Consider the following 19,284-nt stretch of genomic DNA (forward strand, 5'->3'; position numbering starts at 1 on the left):
CGACATCTTCCTATATTCTTCATAAGAAGAGATTTTTTTCAACTAATCCAAAGTGAAAAGTATAGAAGCTTAATCAGTAAAACAAGAAATTATCAGTATACTGATGGTTAAAAATGACGTTTGGATGAACTGCAGAGAGTGAAGGAATAAATTAATGCGAAAAATACTTTTTAATGTTGCCCACGAGTTTGAATAAGATTTCTAATATAGAAATATTTTTCTTAAGTACTAACTCTTTTTGTTATGTCAGTTTTTGATATGTTGCAAACGACAAAAAATAATAAAACCATGAAGTTCGTGATGCAAAAGTTTACAAGTCAATGTATAAAAAAAGATTCTTACGAGTTGAGAACCTTCCCATTTTAGGCAAGTCGTTTTAAAAAATACGGAAAATATTTGACACTCTCCAAACTCTGACAAGAAATTAAAAAAAAAAAACAAAAAAAATCCGTTATTTTCGACAGTTAATGTCCTCCTAGCCGATTTTCGGCCAAGGCGGCTGTTCTCATATAGGAGTTTAGCCAACTGAGCAGGAAATATTATAGTGCAGGCACATTTGCTTGGACACAGTTGAACTCACTTTTCTTCTCTCATAGCGCGATGGTACGACAATCCGACACCACCAGAGAGAGGTCATAAGCGGGACGGACATTTTTTCATTTAAAAACAAATGACTGTTGTGACGACAAGGATTTAATTTCATGCATCCGTTTCCATTTCATCCACGACTGACTTTTGTTTATTAAGAATCGTAAAATAACAATCAAATAGTAATCAGTTTTAGATATAGGTTTTTCGATGATATTCGTAAGAGAAAAAATAAGATAAGCGGCTATTTCATTTGGTATTTATAATGAAAATTTGTGTTTTTATATTATTTATGGGTACGTTAATTTAATTATTAGCAAAAACACGCTGTCGCTATCGTTGAAAACCAGCGCTAGAACTCTATCTCGTTTTGGGTCGCAGCATTATGCTGAACGAGGGCCGTATTGCGTGTTTTAAGATGCATGTTTTCCCCTTATATTTTTTTTCTATTATACTTAAATTGTTTATAGTATATATGCGTCTTTATACGTGCAATAAAACACATTTTCTTTCTTTCTTTCACAAAGGATTTTTGTCACTATCCGGCTACGAGAAGCAGTTTTCGAAGGACGCGGGTGAAACCGCGGGCGGAAGCTAGTTATAAAATAAATAGAATAGGTATATAGATTATTGTTCATAGCTATTAGCTTCTGCCAGCGTACAGCAGAACCTCCGCATGAACTCGGGTAACCCGGAGATAGTCTATAGACTTCCTCGATAAAAGCTATCTAACACTGAAATAAGTTTTCAAATCGTATCAGTATTTCCTGAGATTAGCGCGTTCTAGCCAAAAAAACTCTACAGCCTTATAATATTGGTATAGATTTGCATATTTTTTCCAGTCATACAAACTTTAACAGCCGAAAAAGCCATATCGAAACTAAGCAGAAAGCTAGTGATTCCGAAACTCAATGATACATGTAGGAAAATCAAATGTGCCGCAATTGAAGAGCCGGAATGTGTGAAATTGAAACGTCACGACCTACCCATTGATGTTCATATTATGGTTGTAAATAAATGCGAATTGGAATACATGAAATGTCATGAAGGTGAGTTTTTTGATGTCCTCCTAGCCGATTATCGGCTACGGCAGCTGTTCTCATGTAAGGAGATTAGCCAACTGCGCAGGATATATTATAGTGCACAAGCATTTGTGTAGGTATAGGTGCACTCACTATTCCTTGACTCCTCATAAACTCATAACCCAATGAGACGACAATCCGACACCACCGGAGAGAGATCACAAGCACGACCGACGTTTACGTGCTCTCCGATGTACGGGTGTATCAATCACCAACTTCCAGGCTTCGGGTTGCTTCGTGAAAGTTTCTAAAACCTGAAACGACGACCCGGGACCTCGTGCTCATCACCGCGCTTGCGACAGCTGGACCAACGAGGCGGAGTATTTTAATTAACAGCAAGAAAAAAATGTTTTAATTTTGACCTTTGCCTATGGTGGGCGTTTTGGGGGACTGTCTCATGTGATTCTGACGTTCGAAAAGTGCTGTCTTTTCAGCCTACTTTAAATAAACGATTTTTTTTTTCTTATCGTTTCAGGTGTGGAAGCTAAGATAGTTCCCATGAAGTTCTGTAGCCACGGGAAAAGAGTTGGAATGGCTCATAAGAAGAAAAAAACTGATAGTAAAAGTAAGTTTATTAAATGTTAGGTATCTGATCTCCTATGTAAGGTTTCACTCGCGTCCCATCTGTGGAACGACGGACTACTGCCCGTACCGCGATAAAATATAGCCTATGTTACTCGGGAAAAGTGTAGTTTTTCAACAGTGAAAGAATTTTTCAAATGGGGCTCGTAGTTTCGGAGCCGAACCACGGGAAAACGGCTAGTTTAAAATACATTAACAAACCTAACAGCCAAGGTGGCGCATAACATACTTTTCTGGAACCCGTTTCTGAAGTCCTTAAAAAGAAGTCCGGTGGAAAATTGTGGAACTATATATTTTTGTACGTATTTACTGAGCTATCGCATAGACACTAGCGCTGCGTCTGCGGGACTTCTTTGGTGAAATTGAAATGGACTTTATTTTTACAAGTAGGTAGTTTCGTGTTTCCTCTTAAATATTTTAGTAAAAACTTATGTTTATTTTTTCTGTACTTTTGTATTTCTTTGATAGATGATTAGCATTTAATATACTGTTATTTTAATAGATAAATAATCTAACAGTTTTTGTTCATTTTTAACAGGTAAAGTGAATAAGCGAGTGAAGAGAAGAGTTTTCCGAAAAGAAGGTTAATAATGCAATTAATTGACATTTTACATTATTATAGTTAATAAATACAGTACACTTATTATTTAACTCATTCCCTTTAAATAAAATATAATAAATATCATGATAATTATTAAGCATCGAAAAACTCCACATCGCTGCCCGCTGGGAGCGTACTCAAGAGGCTGGCAACATTGCCACGTTGGATGGCAATGCTTAACTTTTGACTAAAATAAAAACGAGCCTTTGGGTCACTTGAAGTGTCAACAAGTCGCTTTGCCAGATCTTTAAAAAGCAGATGAGCACTTGGACATCACGGAACGAGGGTTTCAGCCTCAAACGACTCAAAGGTATAGTTACCTACCAGGGTACTATATTTGCGCCGTTTGAGGTTCTCTGCAGCCGCAGCAGCGGAAGCAACGATGAGGAGTTTTTTTTGATGCCAAATATTTTTAATTAAATTTCATTTAATCACGTACCGTGTATAGTTATCGGCACGAATCATGAGCTCTAACCTTCACCTGCGCAGAAGTAATTTATTGGGTCCCTTTTGTGGTATGAAGTGAGACGCGGGGCAGGCTAAAGCGGTGATTGACCCGCAGTGCATCGCGTCATAGCCGTCACTCGGGATTGGTTCTTTGCTAATAAATCACTTCTGCGCAGATGTAGGTAGGTAGAGCTCAAGATTCGTGCCGATAACTCATTAAATATACCTACTGATATGAAAGTATTTTTATAGCTTTAACAACTGAAGTACGAGTCAAACTAGTAAATCATCCAAAATACGTGGACGCCATGAATAAATATCACGGTAAGCTACTCTTAACTACTTTCTAAGTATATCTTGGACACCAATGGTTGATAAAAAGGTGAAGGAAAACATCTTGAGGAAACCTGGACTATATAGTCTGAAATCACCAACCCGCATTGAAAGCGTGGTGATTAATGCTCAATCCTTCTCCGTGTGAGAGGAGGCCGCAGCCCAGCAGTGGGACGATAAAAAGGCTGTAACAGTAACAGTACAGTAAGAAACTCACCGTCAAGTTTATAGGTTAGGTACTAGCCGTTTTCCCGCGGTTTCACCCGGAACTACTGCCCGTACCGGGATTAAATATAGCCTATGTTACTCACAGATAATGTAGCTTTTAATGGTGAAATAATTTTGAAAATCCATCCAGTAATTATTTATTTATTCATTACAATTTTTTATTATATTAGTCTAGAAGTCTAGATTGTTGAAAGGCCCTTCTAACCTACAGACAGACATGTGTTGCTGGGGAGTTTGTTGCGCCACTTCTTCTTCCCAGCAAAAACACATAGGAAGTGGTGACGGGCGGGCGTTTTGGTGTTTGTCTTTTGTAAATTTCTGACGTTCAAAAAGTGCTGTTTTGCAGCCAAGTTTTAATAAATGACTGAGTTTATTGTCAGCTTGTGATCAAAATGATTGGTCTTAATTTGATATTGTTTCTCAGAGCCAACAAGTAGTACTACGAGAAAGTTTGGGGTCCATAAGCACCCGTTCCCCGACCCCTGGTCTCCGAAACTTTATAGTAGAAATATACCTCCCGAGCTTTACTTGTATTTAGTTATGTAAAACACGATATTATTCACATCTGAACGAATAAATGCGTTAATGGTTTTTAATATTCATTATTTAAAGATACGATTTTTTAAAGTAATTTGAAACAGGCTCCTTTGTTTCGCATCTATGTTTTATTTACTAGAAAAAATATTTATGATACCAAGTACAGGTGCGCTTGAATGCTAGCTGCCGACTGCATAATATCGACCAATAACTATTTTTTTTTAAATCATCAAATACCCCCTCCCGCTGTGGGTTACGCGCGGTGAGGGAGTGTCAGACTCTTACTGACTAAACACCGTCGTGTTCCGTCGTAGGCCTTTTATGTACGAGGGCCGCGGTAACTCGCGCGAACAATCCCGCAGAACGAGTAGTGCAGCTGTGGCCGACTGCATGCAGTCACGGCATGTGCGGTCGGCAGTTGCAGTCAGTAGCTATACTATAGCTATATATATATATACTGTAGCTATACAGAGAAATATTATTCCGAGGATATTATATAAAATCTTATGACACATTTCGAGTGCAAGAAGAGTAAGTTTGCACCATTTATCTATACGATAACCAAACCACAACCAGCCGTATGCTTGTCGCCCATTGCTCAAAGCTGCGATTTGACAACTGCAAAAAGGTTCGGGTATCGTTATAGTTAAATGGTACAATATATTGCAAGTTTTAAAGCTTTTAAAGCATTTAGTGAAATTGTAAAATTACTTAACTTTTAGAAGAGTTTAAGGATTAATATAAAAGAAACAGGATAGGATTAGGTAGTCAAATGTATCAAATAATATAAGAAATATTTTATTTTGCAGCTGGAAAAAATGGCAAGTATTATTTTTTATTTTGTAATTAGGTACATATTTTGATATTAACAGCTCAAGCAATTTTTTTTATCGATTTGTACAAATGTTGAATTATCATGTTATCATAATTAAAAAAAGTAAATTTTCCTATACAATAACAACCCTCATCATCCTCCGAGCCTTTTCCCAACTATGTTGGGGTCGGCTTCCATACAATAACAACCTTCTCAATAAAAAACAGAACAATTGAGCAAGAAATAAAATACTGTAACTTAAAAAAACCTCCACAATAGATATCATTAATAAGCCATCTTGGCCCCCAACACGAGTCCATCTTGGCGCCCAACACCAGTCCATCTTGGCGCCCAACACGAGTCCATCTTGGCCCCCAACACGAGTCCATCTTGGCGCCCAACACGAGTCCATCTTGGCGCCCAATACGAGTCCAACTTGGCCCCCAACAAGTCCATCTTGGCGTCTTCTTTCTGATTTGGCGATACTACATCGTACCTGTTTAAATAAAAACTACTTCACACAGACGGATATTTACTATTTTATTTTACAGGAACACATAGTGCAAACATTACACAGAAAGGTATGAATCATTATTATTTACTTACTTTAGTGTCTATCTATAATAATAAAGCTAAGTTTCGGCTGTTTGCTTGAACGTGCTTATCCCAGGAACTGCCGTTTCAATTAGAAAATCTCTTTCAGTGTTAGATGGCCTATTTATCTAGGAAGGCTATAATTTATATTTTTCGTGGATACGGAGTGAAAGACATACGCATTGATTGAAAGAATATTTCAAATCGTTCCAGAAGTTCCTAAGATTGCGACAATCAAGCACACAAATAATCAGCTTTATAATATTAAATACACATACTTATTCACTTTTCAGGCAAGACCATCAAAATCAAGCAAAAAGAACCAACCAAGAAGGTTCCTCTAAAATTGAAGAAGGAAGACTCCAAAATTATTGCAAAGGATATTAAAGATAGATTGATAACTATTAAACCTAATGGAAAACCACATGCAAGGGAAGCAGCTGACTTAGATGAAAGAAATAAAATTTTTAATGGTAAGAGCTAGGCTCTCTCATTTCATCATCTGCCTAGTCTTTTCCCAACTATGTTGGGGTCGGCTTCCAGTCTAACCGGATGCAGCTGAGTACCAGTGAGCAACAAGGAGCGACTGCCTATCTGACCTCCTCAACCCATTTACAAACCCGGGCAACCCAATACCCCTTGGCAAGACTAGTTGTCAGGCTTGCTGACTACCAGTAACGACTACCAAAGATGTTCAATGACAGCCGGGACCTACAGTTTAACGTGCCATCCGAAACACAGTCATTGGTGTCCAAGATATACTTAGAATGTACATACAAACTTAGACTAGTTGCATTGGTACTTGGCTGAGCTGGAATCGGACACACTCATACTTGAGAGGACACAATGCCAATCTATCTACTATTCTATATATGGTTTCAGGTATCGGCGGTCATGCCTTTGACCTGAATGAAGACCAAAAGGATTTAATAATACCAAAACTCACACGTAAAGTATTCAGAAACCCAATTGTATAGACGGTACCACTTCAGCCTACCTCAATCAGTCTTTCTTCAATAGATTTTCAACCTTATCACAATAGTGGAAGGTTGACGTTCGATTGGTAACATTTGACAGATTAGGGTAGGTTGACGGGTAAGAAATCTTTTTCTTCTTCCTGCCCTGTTCGCTAGTTTTTTGGGTTCACAACTTTTTTTTAATGGGAAATCATTAAAAATCACCGCTTAGAATTTTGGTCCTTTTGAGCGCCCTCCAAAATAGGCCCCAATAAATCCTTTATTTATTAAATTATTTCCATTAAGTACTTTTAATTATAAAGATTTATCTAAGCGGCTGGTTGACGCTTCTCGTGAGCAACAGGCAGGGCTTTACCTCGGACAAAGGATCAGCATGGCGATCCAACGAGGTAATGCTGCCAGCCTCTTGGGTACGCTCCAAGTCGACAGCGATGGGGATGCATTTTTTGACGCTTTTTAGTTTTAGTATTTTTTTCTACTAGGATAGTTTTTAATTAGGGTTCCGTACCCAAAGGGTAAAACGGGACCCTATTGTTTTCGCTCCTCTGTCCGTCCGTCCGTCCGTCTGTCTGTCTGTCACCAGGCTGTATCTCATGAACCGTGATAGTTAAAGAGCTGAAATTTTCACAGATTTTTGTTGCCGCTTTAACAACAAATACTGAAAACTAGAATTAAATAAATACTTTGGAGGGCCCTCATATGATACAATAAACGTGATTTTTTGTCCGTTTTATAAATAATGGTACGGAACCCTTCGTGCGGGGGTCCGACTCGCACTTGGCCTGATTTTTTTTCTTCTAGGATAGTTTTTAATTTTAATTTTTAATTAATATTTATTACATTTTGTGTGTTTTAGCTGATTATGAAAGATTGATTTGGCCTGATGACCCAGAGTCTATATCTAATCCATTACCAACCATACCACCAAAGAGGCCGGTTACGACGAGCTTTCCAATGTTGTCTATGGAATCCACAAACTACGGCAGAGGTTAGTCAAAAAAATTATTTATTATGAATCTTTAAAATACATTTAGGATATACAAACTTACAATTCTACTTGTATTACTTTATACTGTACATATTTTGAAACTAAATTACTACGTACAATCAAGAATAAAAATAAAAAACTGGCCAAGTGCGAGTCGGACTCGCTCACGAAGGGTTCCGTACCAGAGTAAAAATTAGCAAAAAAAAAAAACAAAATATTTATTCTATTCTAGTTTTCAGTATTTGTTGTTATAGCGGCAACAGAAATACATCATCTGTGAAAATTTCAGCTCTCTAACTATCACGGTTAATGAGAAACAGCCTGGTGACAGACGGACGGACGGACAGAGGAGCGAAAACAATAGGGTCCCGTTTTACCCTTTGGGTATGGAACCCTAAAAAGGGAATAGAAAATAATGTTTTTATTTCAAACTAGCTTCCACCCGCGGTTTCACCCGCGTCCCGAGATAACTTCTTCCCGTAGCCGGATGGTGACAAAAACTATCCTATGTTCTTCTCCCGGGTCTAAGCTTCCTATCCTCTAATTTTTAGTTTAATCGGTCCAGTCATTCACGCGTGATGGCGTGACCAAAAGATATACCTACCTACGGATTAATGCCTACTAATATTATAAATGCGAAAGTAACTCTGTCTGTCTGTCTGTTACGCTTTCACGTCTAAACCACTGAACTGATTTTAATAAAATTAGGTACAGAATTGACCGTGAGAAAGAACATAGGATAGTTTTTATCCCGGACTTTTGAAGAATTCTCTTCGAAACGCGATATAACCGAACTCTACGCTTGCGAAGCCTCGGGCGGAAGCTCGTTTTTCTATATGTTCAAGTAGGCCTTTGCAGGTTTTTATGAAACATTTCCTCATTACGACTATATGTATATTATAAAGAATCGTTTTTTATATTTTCAGGGTTAATAGCACAAGCAGGTATGTCTATTCTTATTTACACTCTTTTTTTTTTTATAATACCTAAATATTTTTATTTACAAATAACTTTTTACAATAACTTAATAATAAATATATATACAACATACAACTAACTTATTACCTAATATATACACTTACTATAAATAAAAATATTTAAAAAATTGCATCAAAAAACTCCTCCTCATCGCTGCCCACCGGGAGTGTACCCAAGAGGCTGGCAGCATTGCCACGTTGGATGGCAATGCTTACTTTTTGGCCAAAATAAAAACCAGCCCTTGGGTCACCTGAAGTGTCAGCAAGTCGCTTAGCGATATCCTTATATAGGAGATGAGCACTTGGACCCCACGGCCCGAGGGTTTCAACCCCAAACGGCTCAAAGGTATAGTTACCCACCAGGGTACTATATTTGCGCCGTTTGAGGTCCTCTGCAGCCGCAGCAGCGGAACCAGCACATCGCGCCGAGCTAGGATTATTAGGTCTACCTGTATGTAACTATGTAATGGAATCTAAGGTAACAAAAATCATCTTCCAAGGATCGTAGCGTCATGAAAATTGACAGCTGTATGTGGTTCTGATGACAGTACAATAATATGGTACTGTCGAACTGATCTGATGATGGAGCCGAAAGATATGAACAGGAACATAATAATGGAATATCGTATCATAGCTCTGTGTTTGGGCTTGTTAGAAAAGTCTTGAAATTATTTTTAGGTAGAATTATACATAAAAGCTTTAATTTGCCGACCCCAACACAGTTTGGGAAAAGGCTCGGAGGATGATACATAAAAGCTTTACTAGCGTATTTTTAAACTAGCCGTTTTCTTGCGGTTTCAACCGCGTCCCATGCGAACTACCAACTTACTGCCCGTAAATTGATAAAATATAGCCTATGTTACTCAGAAAGAGTGTAGCTTGCCAACAGTGAAAGGATTTTACAAATCGATTCGGTAATTTCGGAGCCTTTAGGGTACATCGAAGCGCACGTCAATGTCGATCCTGCTTGTGATTTCTCTCCGGTGGTGTCGGATTGTCGTCCCATCGCGCGCAGAGAGTGAAGGAATAGTGAGTGCGTTTGTGTCCAAGCAAAAGACCAACTTCCAGGCTCCGGGCTACTTGTGAAAGCTACTTATATGAGAACAGCCGCCGCGACCGATAATCAGTTCATCAATATGTACGTAGGAGGATTATCAGTATATTTTAGTGTATTTTGATGTTTTACACACAGACAAGGATTACGACGAGCAGAACTCGTGTCCTGAATCCTGTCCGTCACGTGATGTGATGGTGTGCGGGCTGTGTCAACATAATGTCTACAAGACATTCCTCAGCGTCTGTCATATGAAGATGTTCGTATGTGCACACCCTGAGGAAGGTAATTTCATGTACCTACTAAATGTACACACTATGCAAAGTGTATCGTATAGTTATCGGCACGAATCTTGAGCGCTGATCTTCATCGGCGCAGAAGTGATTTATTAGCAAAGAACCAATCCCGAGTGACGGCTATGACGCGATGCGCTACGGGCTAATCACCGCTTTACCCCGCCCCCGCGCCTCACTTCATACTACCAAAGGGACCCAATAAATCACTCCTGCGCAGGTGAAGGTCAGTGCTCAAGATTCGTGCCGATGATTAAACCTAATCACATTAAATTAAATACGATAATAGGCTGGTGGATATGTAGAATAGCACAAAAAAAATACCTGCGCAAAAATAAACAAATTTTTCCAACAAAGCAAATAGAATAAAAACGTGCGAGAATTAGAACACCATATAAGAGTCAGTCATTACAAACAATGGAAATTCTCCCTTGAAAACTGAGAGCTGTCAACTGGTCAAACATTCGATACTCCTAACTTTATCTCTGCTTTACACATGATGTTGTAAATTATGGAAACGAAAAATGACTCCTGTGGTTAAACCACTGAATGGATTACGTTTTCTTTTTAACAATTCGCCACAGAATATCATAAAGTATATCTGATAGGATTTAATGTGATTAGGTACGACACACCCGATATCAACATCTTCCTCCTGCCCTGTTCCCAAATTTTATTTGGGGTCGGCGCAATAAGTCATCCTCTTCCATTTTTCCCTTTCACTCGTCATACTGACACTCACTCCCTTCCTATTCATGTCATCTTTCAGGCAATCCATCCATCTTTTCTTAGGTCTTCCTCTTCCTCTCCATCCATCTACATTCATACTTAGCACACACTTTGTTGCATGCGTATCATCCCTCCTCATTACATGCCCATACCACGACAATCTTCTACTTCTCATCTTTTCTGTAACTGGCGCTACTTTCAGACATCCTCTAATGTAATCATTCCTCACTTTATCCATTCTTGTCACACCGCATATTCATCTCAGTATTCTCATTTCTGTTACATGCACCCAATTTCATTATATATTTAGTTTTATTTAGATTATGTAAAATATTCAAAATTTTGTGGACAGACGACCTTATAAAGGTCGCCGGAAGACGCTGGATGCAGGTCGCTTCCAACAGGTATCTGTGGAGATCAAAGGGGGAGGCCTATGTTCAGCAGTGGACGTCCTATGGCTGAGATGATGATGATGATGATGATTCAAAATTTCCCCTATAACCATATAATTTCTCCAATTTTCAGAACTGAAACTAGTATCCCGATACCCTTGCGTGCTGTCCGCTCCATACCTATCAGACCAAGGCATGGAAGCCAAGGGTCGGAGGGTGGAGGAAAATGATGATGACAAGGTACTGCGGTTCATCATCTGCCGGGACAGGAACAAGCTTGGGGAAATCGTTGCTGACGGTAAATATAAGATTTTGTATATTGAAACAGTGTACCTAGTAGTTTGAGTGTATCACGAACAGGCAGGCTGACGCGATAGAGTACTTTGTTTTATAGTAGGTATATAAGAACATCATCCTCCGAGCCTTTTTCCAACTATGTCGGGGTCGAGTTCCAGTCTAACTGGATGTAGCTGAGTACCAGTGCTTCACAAGGAGCGACTGCCCTATCTGATCCCCTCAACCCAGGTACCCGGGCAATCCAATACCCCTTGGTTAGACTGGTGTCAGACTTACTGGCTTCTGGGCCCCGATTCTCCTAAGTTAATAATGTCAAAATCGAATAGAAATCGAATCGCAATATGATCGTAATAGCAGTTTTAACCATATCGGGCATTCTGCTACTAATAAAAGACCAATCGTATTCGATTGACATTTGATTGGTGTGCGATTGGTCTGCTATTTTGATGATTTTGGTCTATACGGTAGTTTGCTGTACAATCATTTTGCAATCGTAAATCATTTGCAGACAAAATGATTCATTATTGAATGACAGAAAAGGATAAAAACGTTTATTTCAAAGAAAAAATAGCGGAATGCCACATACGTTTCAATCGTAATCGAGTCGGGATTGGATCTCAGTCGAATCGAGTCGAACGTCAATCGAAGGGCGCTTAAGTAAAATTAGGAGAATCGGGCACCTGACTACTCGTAACGACTGCCAAGGATGTTCAATGACAGCCGGGACCTACAGTTTAACGTGCCCCTCCGAAACAGTCAATGGTGTCTAAGATATACTTAGAAAGTACATTCAAACTTGAAAAGTTCCATTGGTACTTGCCTGACGTGGAATCGAACCCGCGCCCTCATACTCGAAAGGATGGTTCTTTGCCCACTAGGCCACCACGACTGTTCGTACAAGTCGGAAGCATAGGTATTTATTTTCTGTCTGGAAGATAGGTAGACTGCGCATTGTAGTTCGTTCCTAAAGGATGTCTCGTAGTTGGTGGTTAATTCATCCGTGTATCGGAGAGCATGTTAATGTCGGTCCTGTGCCTAATCCCTACTTATCTCGTATCATCTTTTTAGCCCATATAACCAGTCTAAATAAAACTCAACAGTTTTTTATAATTTATGTAGACCAAAGTTTTAACAAGTTATCCAACTGTTTCCGTTACTATAAGTATTTCGGTAGGATTATATAAAAAAAAAACTGTCAGTTACTAAAATGCCTAGCACCTACGCAAAAACATAAATACGAAAATAAAACTTAAAATACCTACTACAAACTATAACTTTAATTTCCTACATTTGACCCGACTATTACCGCTTTTAACTATTCTGGCGCCCCATGATAATTTCGGCGCCCTTTTAGTTCATTTTGGCGCCATTAGTGAAAACCCGAGAACTTTTTCGCGCCCTCTCAAATCTGATCAACTGACTGACATATGCCAAGGAGCTCAGGAGCTAAATAAACTGGAGTCCAACGTGAATTTAATCGTATAAATTATTTTGTTTTTTTTTTTTCATTAACTCTGTGGCACTTTTTTTTGTATAATTTATTAAAACTTAATTATTAGCTTCACTTGTAAAGTGTAACTTTCTCAGGGATAGCTTGAAAACTGTTGTTGAAGAGTGTCTGTGGAGTTTCTTGTCGATTCTTCTGCATGAGGGTGCTTACATAAAGAAACAGGTTGCCGGTACAGACAAACCTGTACGGGTCGGTACCGATCAGTGCAGGTATAATATTTCAATACAATCCTATTGACTCACTTATAAAGAAACAGGTTACCTGTTTACCTGTTTCTTTAGAATATTATACCTGCACTGATCGGTACCGACCCGTACAGGTTTGTCTGTACCGGCAACCTGTTTCTTTATGTAAGCACCCTTAGTCAGACTCTGGAACCGTGCAACTAGCTTGACATTTCGAAAGAGGTGATAAAGGCCTAATAAATTGTAATTAAAAATGACTTTGACTGTTCCCAAAAAGTTCAGAGGTATATTTTTCTATCTTTTTAGACCCGAGATGTAACATCGAAGAGAACGTCAAGCAAGCACTGGGATTATTTACCTCTAGTTCAGATTCACTGGGATTATTCAGTTCAGATTCTAAAGAGAATTCAAAGTCTAAGAAATATGATTCTTATTTGGGCACTTCTTCTATAAATACGTACAGTTCTTGGGAACTAGAACGTCCTTCTAAACATAAGTCTTCATCTTCGTCTGAAAAATCGTCTGAGTTAGACTGTTTGTCCCCAGAAACGTCTTCTTCGGAATGTTGATATAATCAAAGTCAGAGTTTTTTTTATATGTAAGTAGGTATTTTTCATTTCTCATCATCTTCTTCCGAGCCTTTTCCTACTTATGTTGGGGTCGGCTTTCAGTCTAAAGAGATGCAGCTGAGTACAAGTGTTTTACATGAAGCGACTGCCTATCTGACCTCCTCAACCTAGTTATCCAGGCAACCCAAACCCCTTTAATAAGTTTGGTTGTCAGATTTACTGGCTTCTGACTACCCGTAACAACTGTCAAAGATGTTCAATGACAAACCCTGTCCTATTTTTCTAGCCGTCCCTCGGTGTATCTTCGAAACGGCATCAGAAGAGGTCCTTCGCGGTATAGGCATCAGACTACCCACAACTTCAGAATCAAAAGAATCGTCTTCCAGTAACACTTTAGGCTCTACTTCTGACTCTTCTGGTAGTCAGAAGACTGCTAGTGATACGATGTCTTCCGAATCTTCGTTCACGTCTACCGGTCTGTCTTCTGGTGGCGTTGTTTCTGATTCTGACACGTCTTCTTGTTAGGAGAAGATTTCTTTGTAAAGTTGGTTTTTATTGGTAATAATAAATTGTAGTCTGATAAATATTAGTGTTTTTTCTATGTATTTTTTAATGTTTGGCTCCCATAACAAAACTTTGTTAAAAAAGGTTCCATATTTTATATTTGAAAGGGTATAATTCCCGAAAGGTCCCAGTGTCATCAAGTTCAGGATTTAATGAAAGGAAATTTGAGAAATCGAGAGCAACTCTCGAAAGTTGTAGGCATGCATAGGAACTTAACCCCTATCACTCAGATAATTAAGTTGGCTAATGAAACACTAGAAACACTGAAAAGCTACAAATAAAAAAATCTAGTTCTAAAAACAATAAAAAGAAGACTATTAAAAATCTTTAGTGTCTAGAAGTCGGTAGTAAAATAAAAATAATAGGATTCTAGGCACAGCCTAAATCATTTTTTGCCTAAGTATTTTACAAAAATGACTTTACTTTTTTCTTAAAATGTCTCTATTTCTGCCTTACTATCATTTGGAATATCGCCTTCGGCGGCAAAAAGAAATCTAAAGCGATCTAATATCAAAATCAAAAATTGTGTATTCAAACTTGGCTGCAAAACAGCACTTTTCGAACGTCAGAAAACAAAAGACAGCCCCCAAAACGCCCACCCTTCACTTCCTATGTGTTTTTGCTGGGAAGAAGAAGTGGCGCAACAAACTCCCCAGCAACACAATGTCATAGTATTAATTTACAAAATTGTAATTAAACTTAATTACCTAACTACACAATAAAATAATTTGTCCAAATAAATTAATAGTTGTAAAAACACTCGAAAAACACGCTCTCACACTCGATAAAAGTTTATTACGTGAATCTATTAATTTTATCCGTCAACGAATATTAATCAATTAGTCACAATCATTCATTAGGATTTTAATGAACTAGGTACTTCGCTTTATTAGCAGTTTTGTTAATAGTAGAAATCGATTTATTACGCTTCATACACAAATTACAAAGACTAAAATTAATTATTTATTTGCAATGCGCCTACACGCAAAAATGTTAATTGACTAAAGTTTGTATCAAAAACCCGTAAAATAATTATACCTTAAAAATGGAGTTGTCCCCCTAAAAAAACTTTTTACAGATAAAAAAAAAACGGTGAAAAAATAGCTGTAGGTCTTGGACTAGTAAAATAAAGCCGTAGGTCAAGAAATAAAATCCCATCTCACTTATTTACCCTCTTTTGGAGGGAAATCTCCTAAGTCGGCAAAACTGCAGCACGGACGAGTAGGTAAAAAAACCAAACATGACCAACTAGTCTTACCAAGCCAAGGGGTATTGGGTATGGGAACAAATATAATGACCACCATAAAATGCTTTGATACCCTAAGTTTTGCAACCAGAAATATCTACTGAACACCAGAAAAATAAAGTCTAAAAATGTAATAGTACCAGCTATTTTAGTCACGACTTCACTTTAAATTGTATTCGACCACCAAATTTAGTAAATGATCACCAACTCTTGACGACCAAATTAATGTATTATTTTTGCCTAAATAAGTCACTGTGATTGCCATAAAATGTAGGCTTATTACCAAATAAAGTATTATGATGCCATATTAAGTTATGTGTCCGGCTTGCAATGCATGCGTGAGTGTCAGTATGACGAGTGACAGGGGAAAATGGAAGAAAATGACATATTGCGCCGACGCCAAGTAAAATTGGGAACAGGGCAGGAGAAAGAAGAAGAAGAATGTGTTTCTCAATACACTCTTATCGCACTGTTTAGAGGCATGCAATAGACAATTTTCCACGCTAGTGCAGGAAAAGGGTCCCCAAAATGTTATTACATTTATTTTATCAGGCCGAACTTATTTTTTTGGAGTCAGTTTACTTAAACAGGATAGCAAGATGTAAAAACTTTTTTGATGATCATTTACTACTTTTGGTGATCATTTACTACTTTTGGGATAACAATGATTTTTTTGGACTCATTTTGCTTAAATAGGATAGCAGAATTTAAAGACTTTGGTTATAATCTTACTTTAAAATGGTGGTTTAATTTTGGTGATCATTTACTATTTTTGGCTTACGCATGATTTATTTTGGAGTAATTTCACTTAAATAGGATAGCAAAGTGTTAAAACTTTGGTGATAGTTTTACATTAAAATGCGAGTTTCATTTTGGTGATCATTTACTATTTTTGTCTGCTGTTTGTTACTATATCTGGTGATCAGTTAAACATAAGCCATTGGGTATTGGGTTGCCCGTGTAACTGGGTTGAGGGGATCAGATAGTCAGTCGCTCCTTGTGGCACACTGGTACTCAGCTGCATCCAGTTAGACTGAAAGCCGACCCCAACAAAGACAGATGACGGAGGGGTAAAAAAAGTATGACAGACATGACATTTGATTTTTATGGCGGTAAAAATGCCTGTTTAACAAGGAACTTGTATACGTAACTGGAGACCAATCTTCCAGTAATTGTTCTGTTTACCTGTAAAGACTGTTAAAGATGTTCAAATGACAGCTTGGACCCACTAATTTAACGTGCCTACCGAAACACGGAGGAACTCCTCATGACATATATACATATTATGATCCTCGCCAAACATTGTTTAACCTTATGATCGATTAACCCATGCGGCTGTTATCCTATCACAAAAATATCCGACACTATTCGTTTTCTCACGTTTTCAGCCCCGTCTCGTGGGAAGTAGTGCCCATACCGGGATAAAATATAACCTATGTTACTCGCAGATAATGTAGCTTTGTAACTGAGAGAATTTTTCAAAATTAGCCCGTAGTTCAGAGCCTTTAAACAAACAAAAAAAATTCTGTTGCTGTTATAGCCTTTTTATCGTCCTACTGCTGGGCACAGGCCTCCTCTCACACGTAGAAGCATTGAGCATACAAAAAAATTGATTCATTTTAATTGCATTAGTATAGAAAAGTATCCGTTTGATTTCAGTGCCTCAATGCGATGAATATGAGACCGATTCGGAACATCCAGAATTTCTGAAAAACGTTGTCTACGCCGCACTTCCTGAATGGTTTGAAAAGGAAGAATATGATACCGCTTGAAAACCCGTCGCTAAGCAACCGAGTAAGCTGTTTATATTCAAAGATTTTGAGTAAAACATTTTCTGATTTTAACACATTCTTTTATTTTTATACTCATACTAGAAAATACTTCCCGCAAAATATACAAGAACATATAATACATAAAGAATAGCCGCACGGGTCGATCGATTACTCAAATATTTTATTATTGTTTATATAGAGTCCTTAACACATCTTGAGGAAACCTGGACTTTATAGTCTGAAATCACCAACCCGCATTGAGCAAGCGTGGTGATTAACGCTCAATCCTTCTCCGTGTGAGAGGAGGCCGCAGCCCAGCAGTGGGACGATTAAAAGGCTGTAACAGCACAGAGTCCTTAAGCTAGCTTTTGAAATTTTGTACGCCATTATAAGGCAAAATATGAGTTGATACTACTTACTCTAAGACTTGTGCTTTGTAAAATGTTTAAAAAAAGTAAATTATCTTTTTCGATCACGAGGTTAAGCAACGCTTATCGCGGTCAGACCGTGGATGGGTGACGAGTACCTTCGTGTTTTGGACAGAACGTTGAATTAGTGGGTCCCGACTGTCATTTGAACGTCTTTGACAGTCGTTACGGTTAGTCAGAAGCCCGAAAGACCGACAAACAGTGTTACCAAGGGGTAACATAGTTGGAAAAAGGCTAGGCAGATGATGAGATTTCACTGCCAAGTTTCATCAAACTAGTTTTTAGGTACATGAAAGAATACCTACATACTTGTGACATTTGACATAACACGTACATACGCGACTTCTAAAAACTCATTTCAGCTTAACCCAGACTCAAGACCCAGCAGTCGTTTAATCAGAACTCACCCTCTTATTATAAAAACTGCCGCAAGTAGTGGTTTAAACCAGACTGAAGACGTCTTGGTTTGTTACGGTACTTACGATAGTCTTTACATCCTTATTACAAAACGTAGACTAAGAGAAGACTGTTTGGTACTTCGATTTGTCTGTGGTTCAAATAATACCCACGGATTATAAGCAACAAATAAGTATTACAAATATTTACTTAAGAGTCTTTTTTAGCCCGGATAACTGGGTTTAGGAGATCAAATAGGCAGTCGCTCCTTGTGGCACACTGGTACTCAGCTGCATGTGGTTAGACTGGAAGCCGACCCCAAAATAGTTGTAAAAATACTCGGGAGATGACGATGATCAAGTGCCAAGAAAGGAGGCATAATAATACGATAATCCGTTAGTCTCTAAACCCTAGATCCTGGAAGTTGGTGATTGATACACCCGTGCATCGGAGAGCACGTAAATGTCAGTCCTGCGCCTGATCTCTCCCCGGTCGTGTCGGATTGCCGTCCCATCGGGTTATGAGAGTGAAGGAATAGAGAGTGCACCTGTGTCTGCGCAAGTGTTCCTGCACTATAATATGTCCTGCGCAGTTGGCTTATCTCCTTATATGAGAACAGAAGCCGTAGCTGATGATCGGCTAGCAGGACATCAATCCGTAAGGCGCGCGTCGCCTATAGATATTAAAACAGTTTGTTTTTTTTTTTTCACAGATCCGAAGTGCAGTTTTCCCGAAGAAACTCAACTCAAAGTCGATTTCCAGTACGATTTCAAAGGAATTTACATGCCTATGGACTCTCAAATGGTTAGCAATGAAGAATCAAAGAACTATTAATCTTTTTATCTCTTAAAATATATATAATTTAATTATCTGAAACCACACACTGCACTCCAGTTTTCTAATAATTTCCCGGATTAAAAAATGTTTTTGAGGTTGGAAATTTACAGTAAATTATTGCGTTTTATTTTCCCTAATCTTATACCAATATAGAAGGAAAACATCTTGAGGAAACCTGGACTATCAAGTCTGAAATCACCAACCCTCATTGAGCAAGCGTGGTGATTAATGCTCAATCCTCCGTGTGAGAGGAGGCCGCAGCCC

At 38.4% G+C, this 19,284-nt stretch overlaps 1 protein-coding gene across 1 annotated transcript; it reads left to right on the forward strand.

Moving 5' to 3' along the window:
- The first annotated feature begins 50 nt into the window (after positions 1-50).
- LOC124644687 lies at positions 51-19,081 on the forward strand. Its single transcript, XM_047184197.1, has 13 exons — positions 51-884; positions 1,431-1,637; positions 2,146-2,235; positions 2,791-2,835; positions 3,553-3,624; positions 5,764-5,793; positions 6,100-6,279; positions 6,689-6,754; positions 7,640-7,771; positions 8,698-8,715; positions 9,941-10,087; positions 11,350-11,514; positions 18,896-19,081. Exons 1-13 carry the CDS (start codon positions 854-856, stop codon positions 19,015-19,017), a joined length of 1,305 nt encoding a protein of 434 aa, XP_047040153.1. The 5' UTR covers positions 51-853; the 3' UTR covers positions 19,018-19,081.
- Positions 19,082-19,284: the final 203 nt, after the last annotated feature.

Source organism: Helicoverpa zea, chromosome 30 (assembly GCF_022581195.2).
Source record: "Helicoverpa zea isolate HzStark_Cry1AcR chromosome 30, ilHelZeax1.1, whole genome shotgun sequence".
Lineage (NCBI taxonomy): Eukaryota > Metazoa > Arthropoda > Insecta > Lepidoptera > Noctuidae > Helicoverpa > Helicoverpa zea.

Bases quoted from the DNA above. Each gene is read 5' to 3' on its own strand.
- LOC124644687 (XM_047184197.1), top strand. From the start codon at position 854: ATGAAAATTTGTGTTTTTATATTATTTATGG. The intron at 6,755-7,639 runs GTAAAGTATTCA...TGTGTGTTTTAG, and splicing joins AATAATACCAAAACTCACAC to CTGATTATGAAAGATTGATT. The intron at 10,088-11,349 runs GTAATTTCATGT...TCCAATTTTCAG, and splicing joins ATGTGCACACCCTGAGGAAG to AACTGAAACTAGTATCCCGA.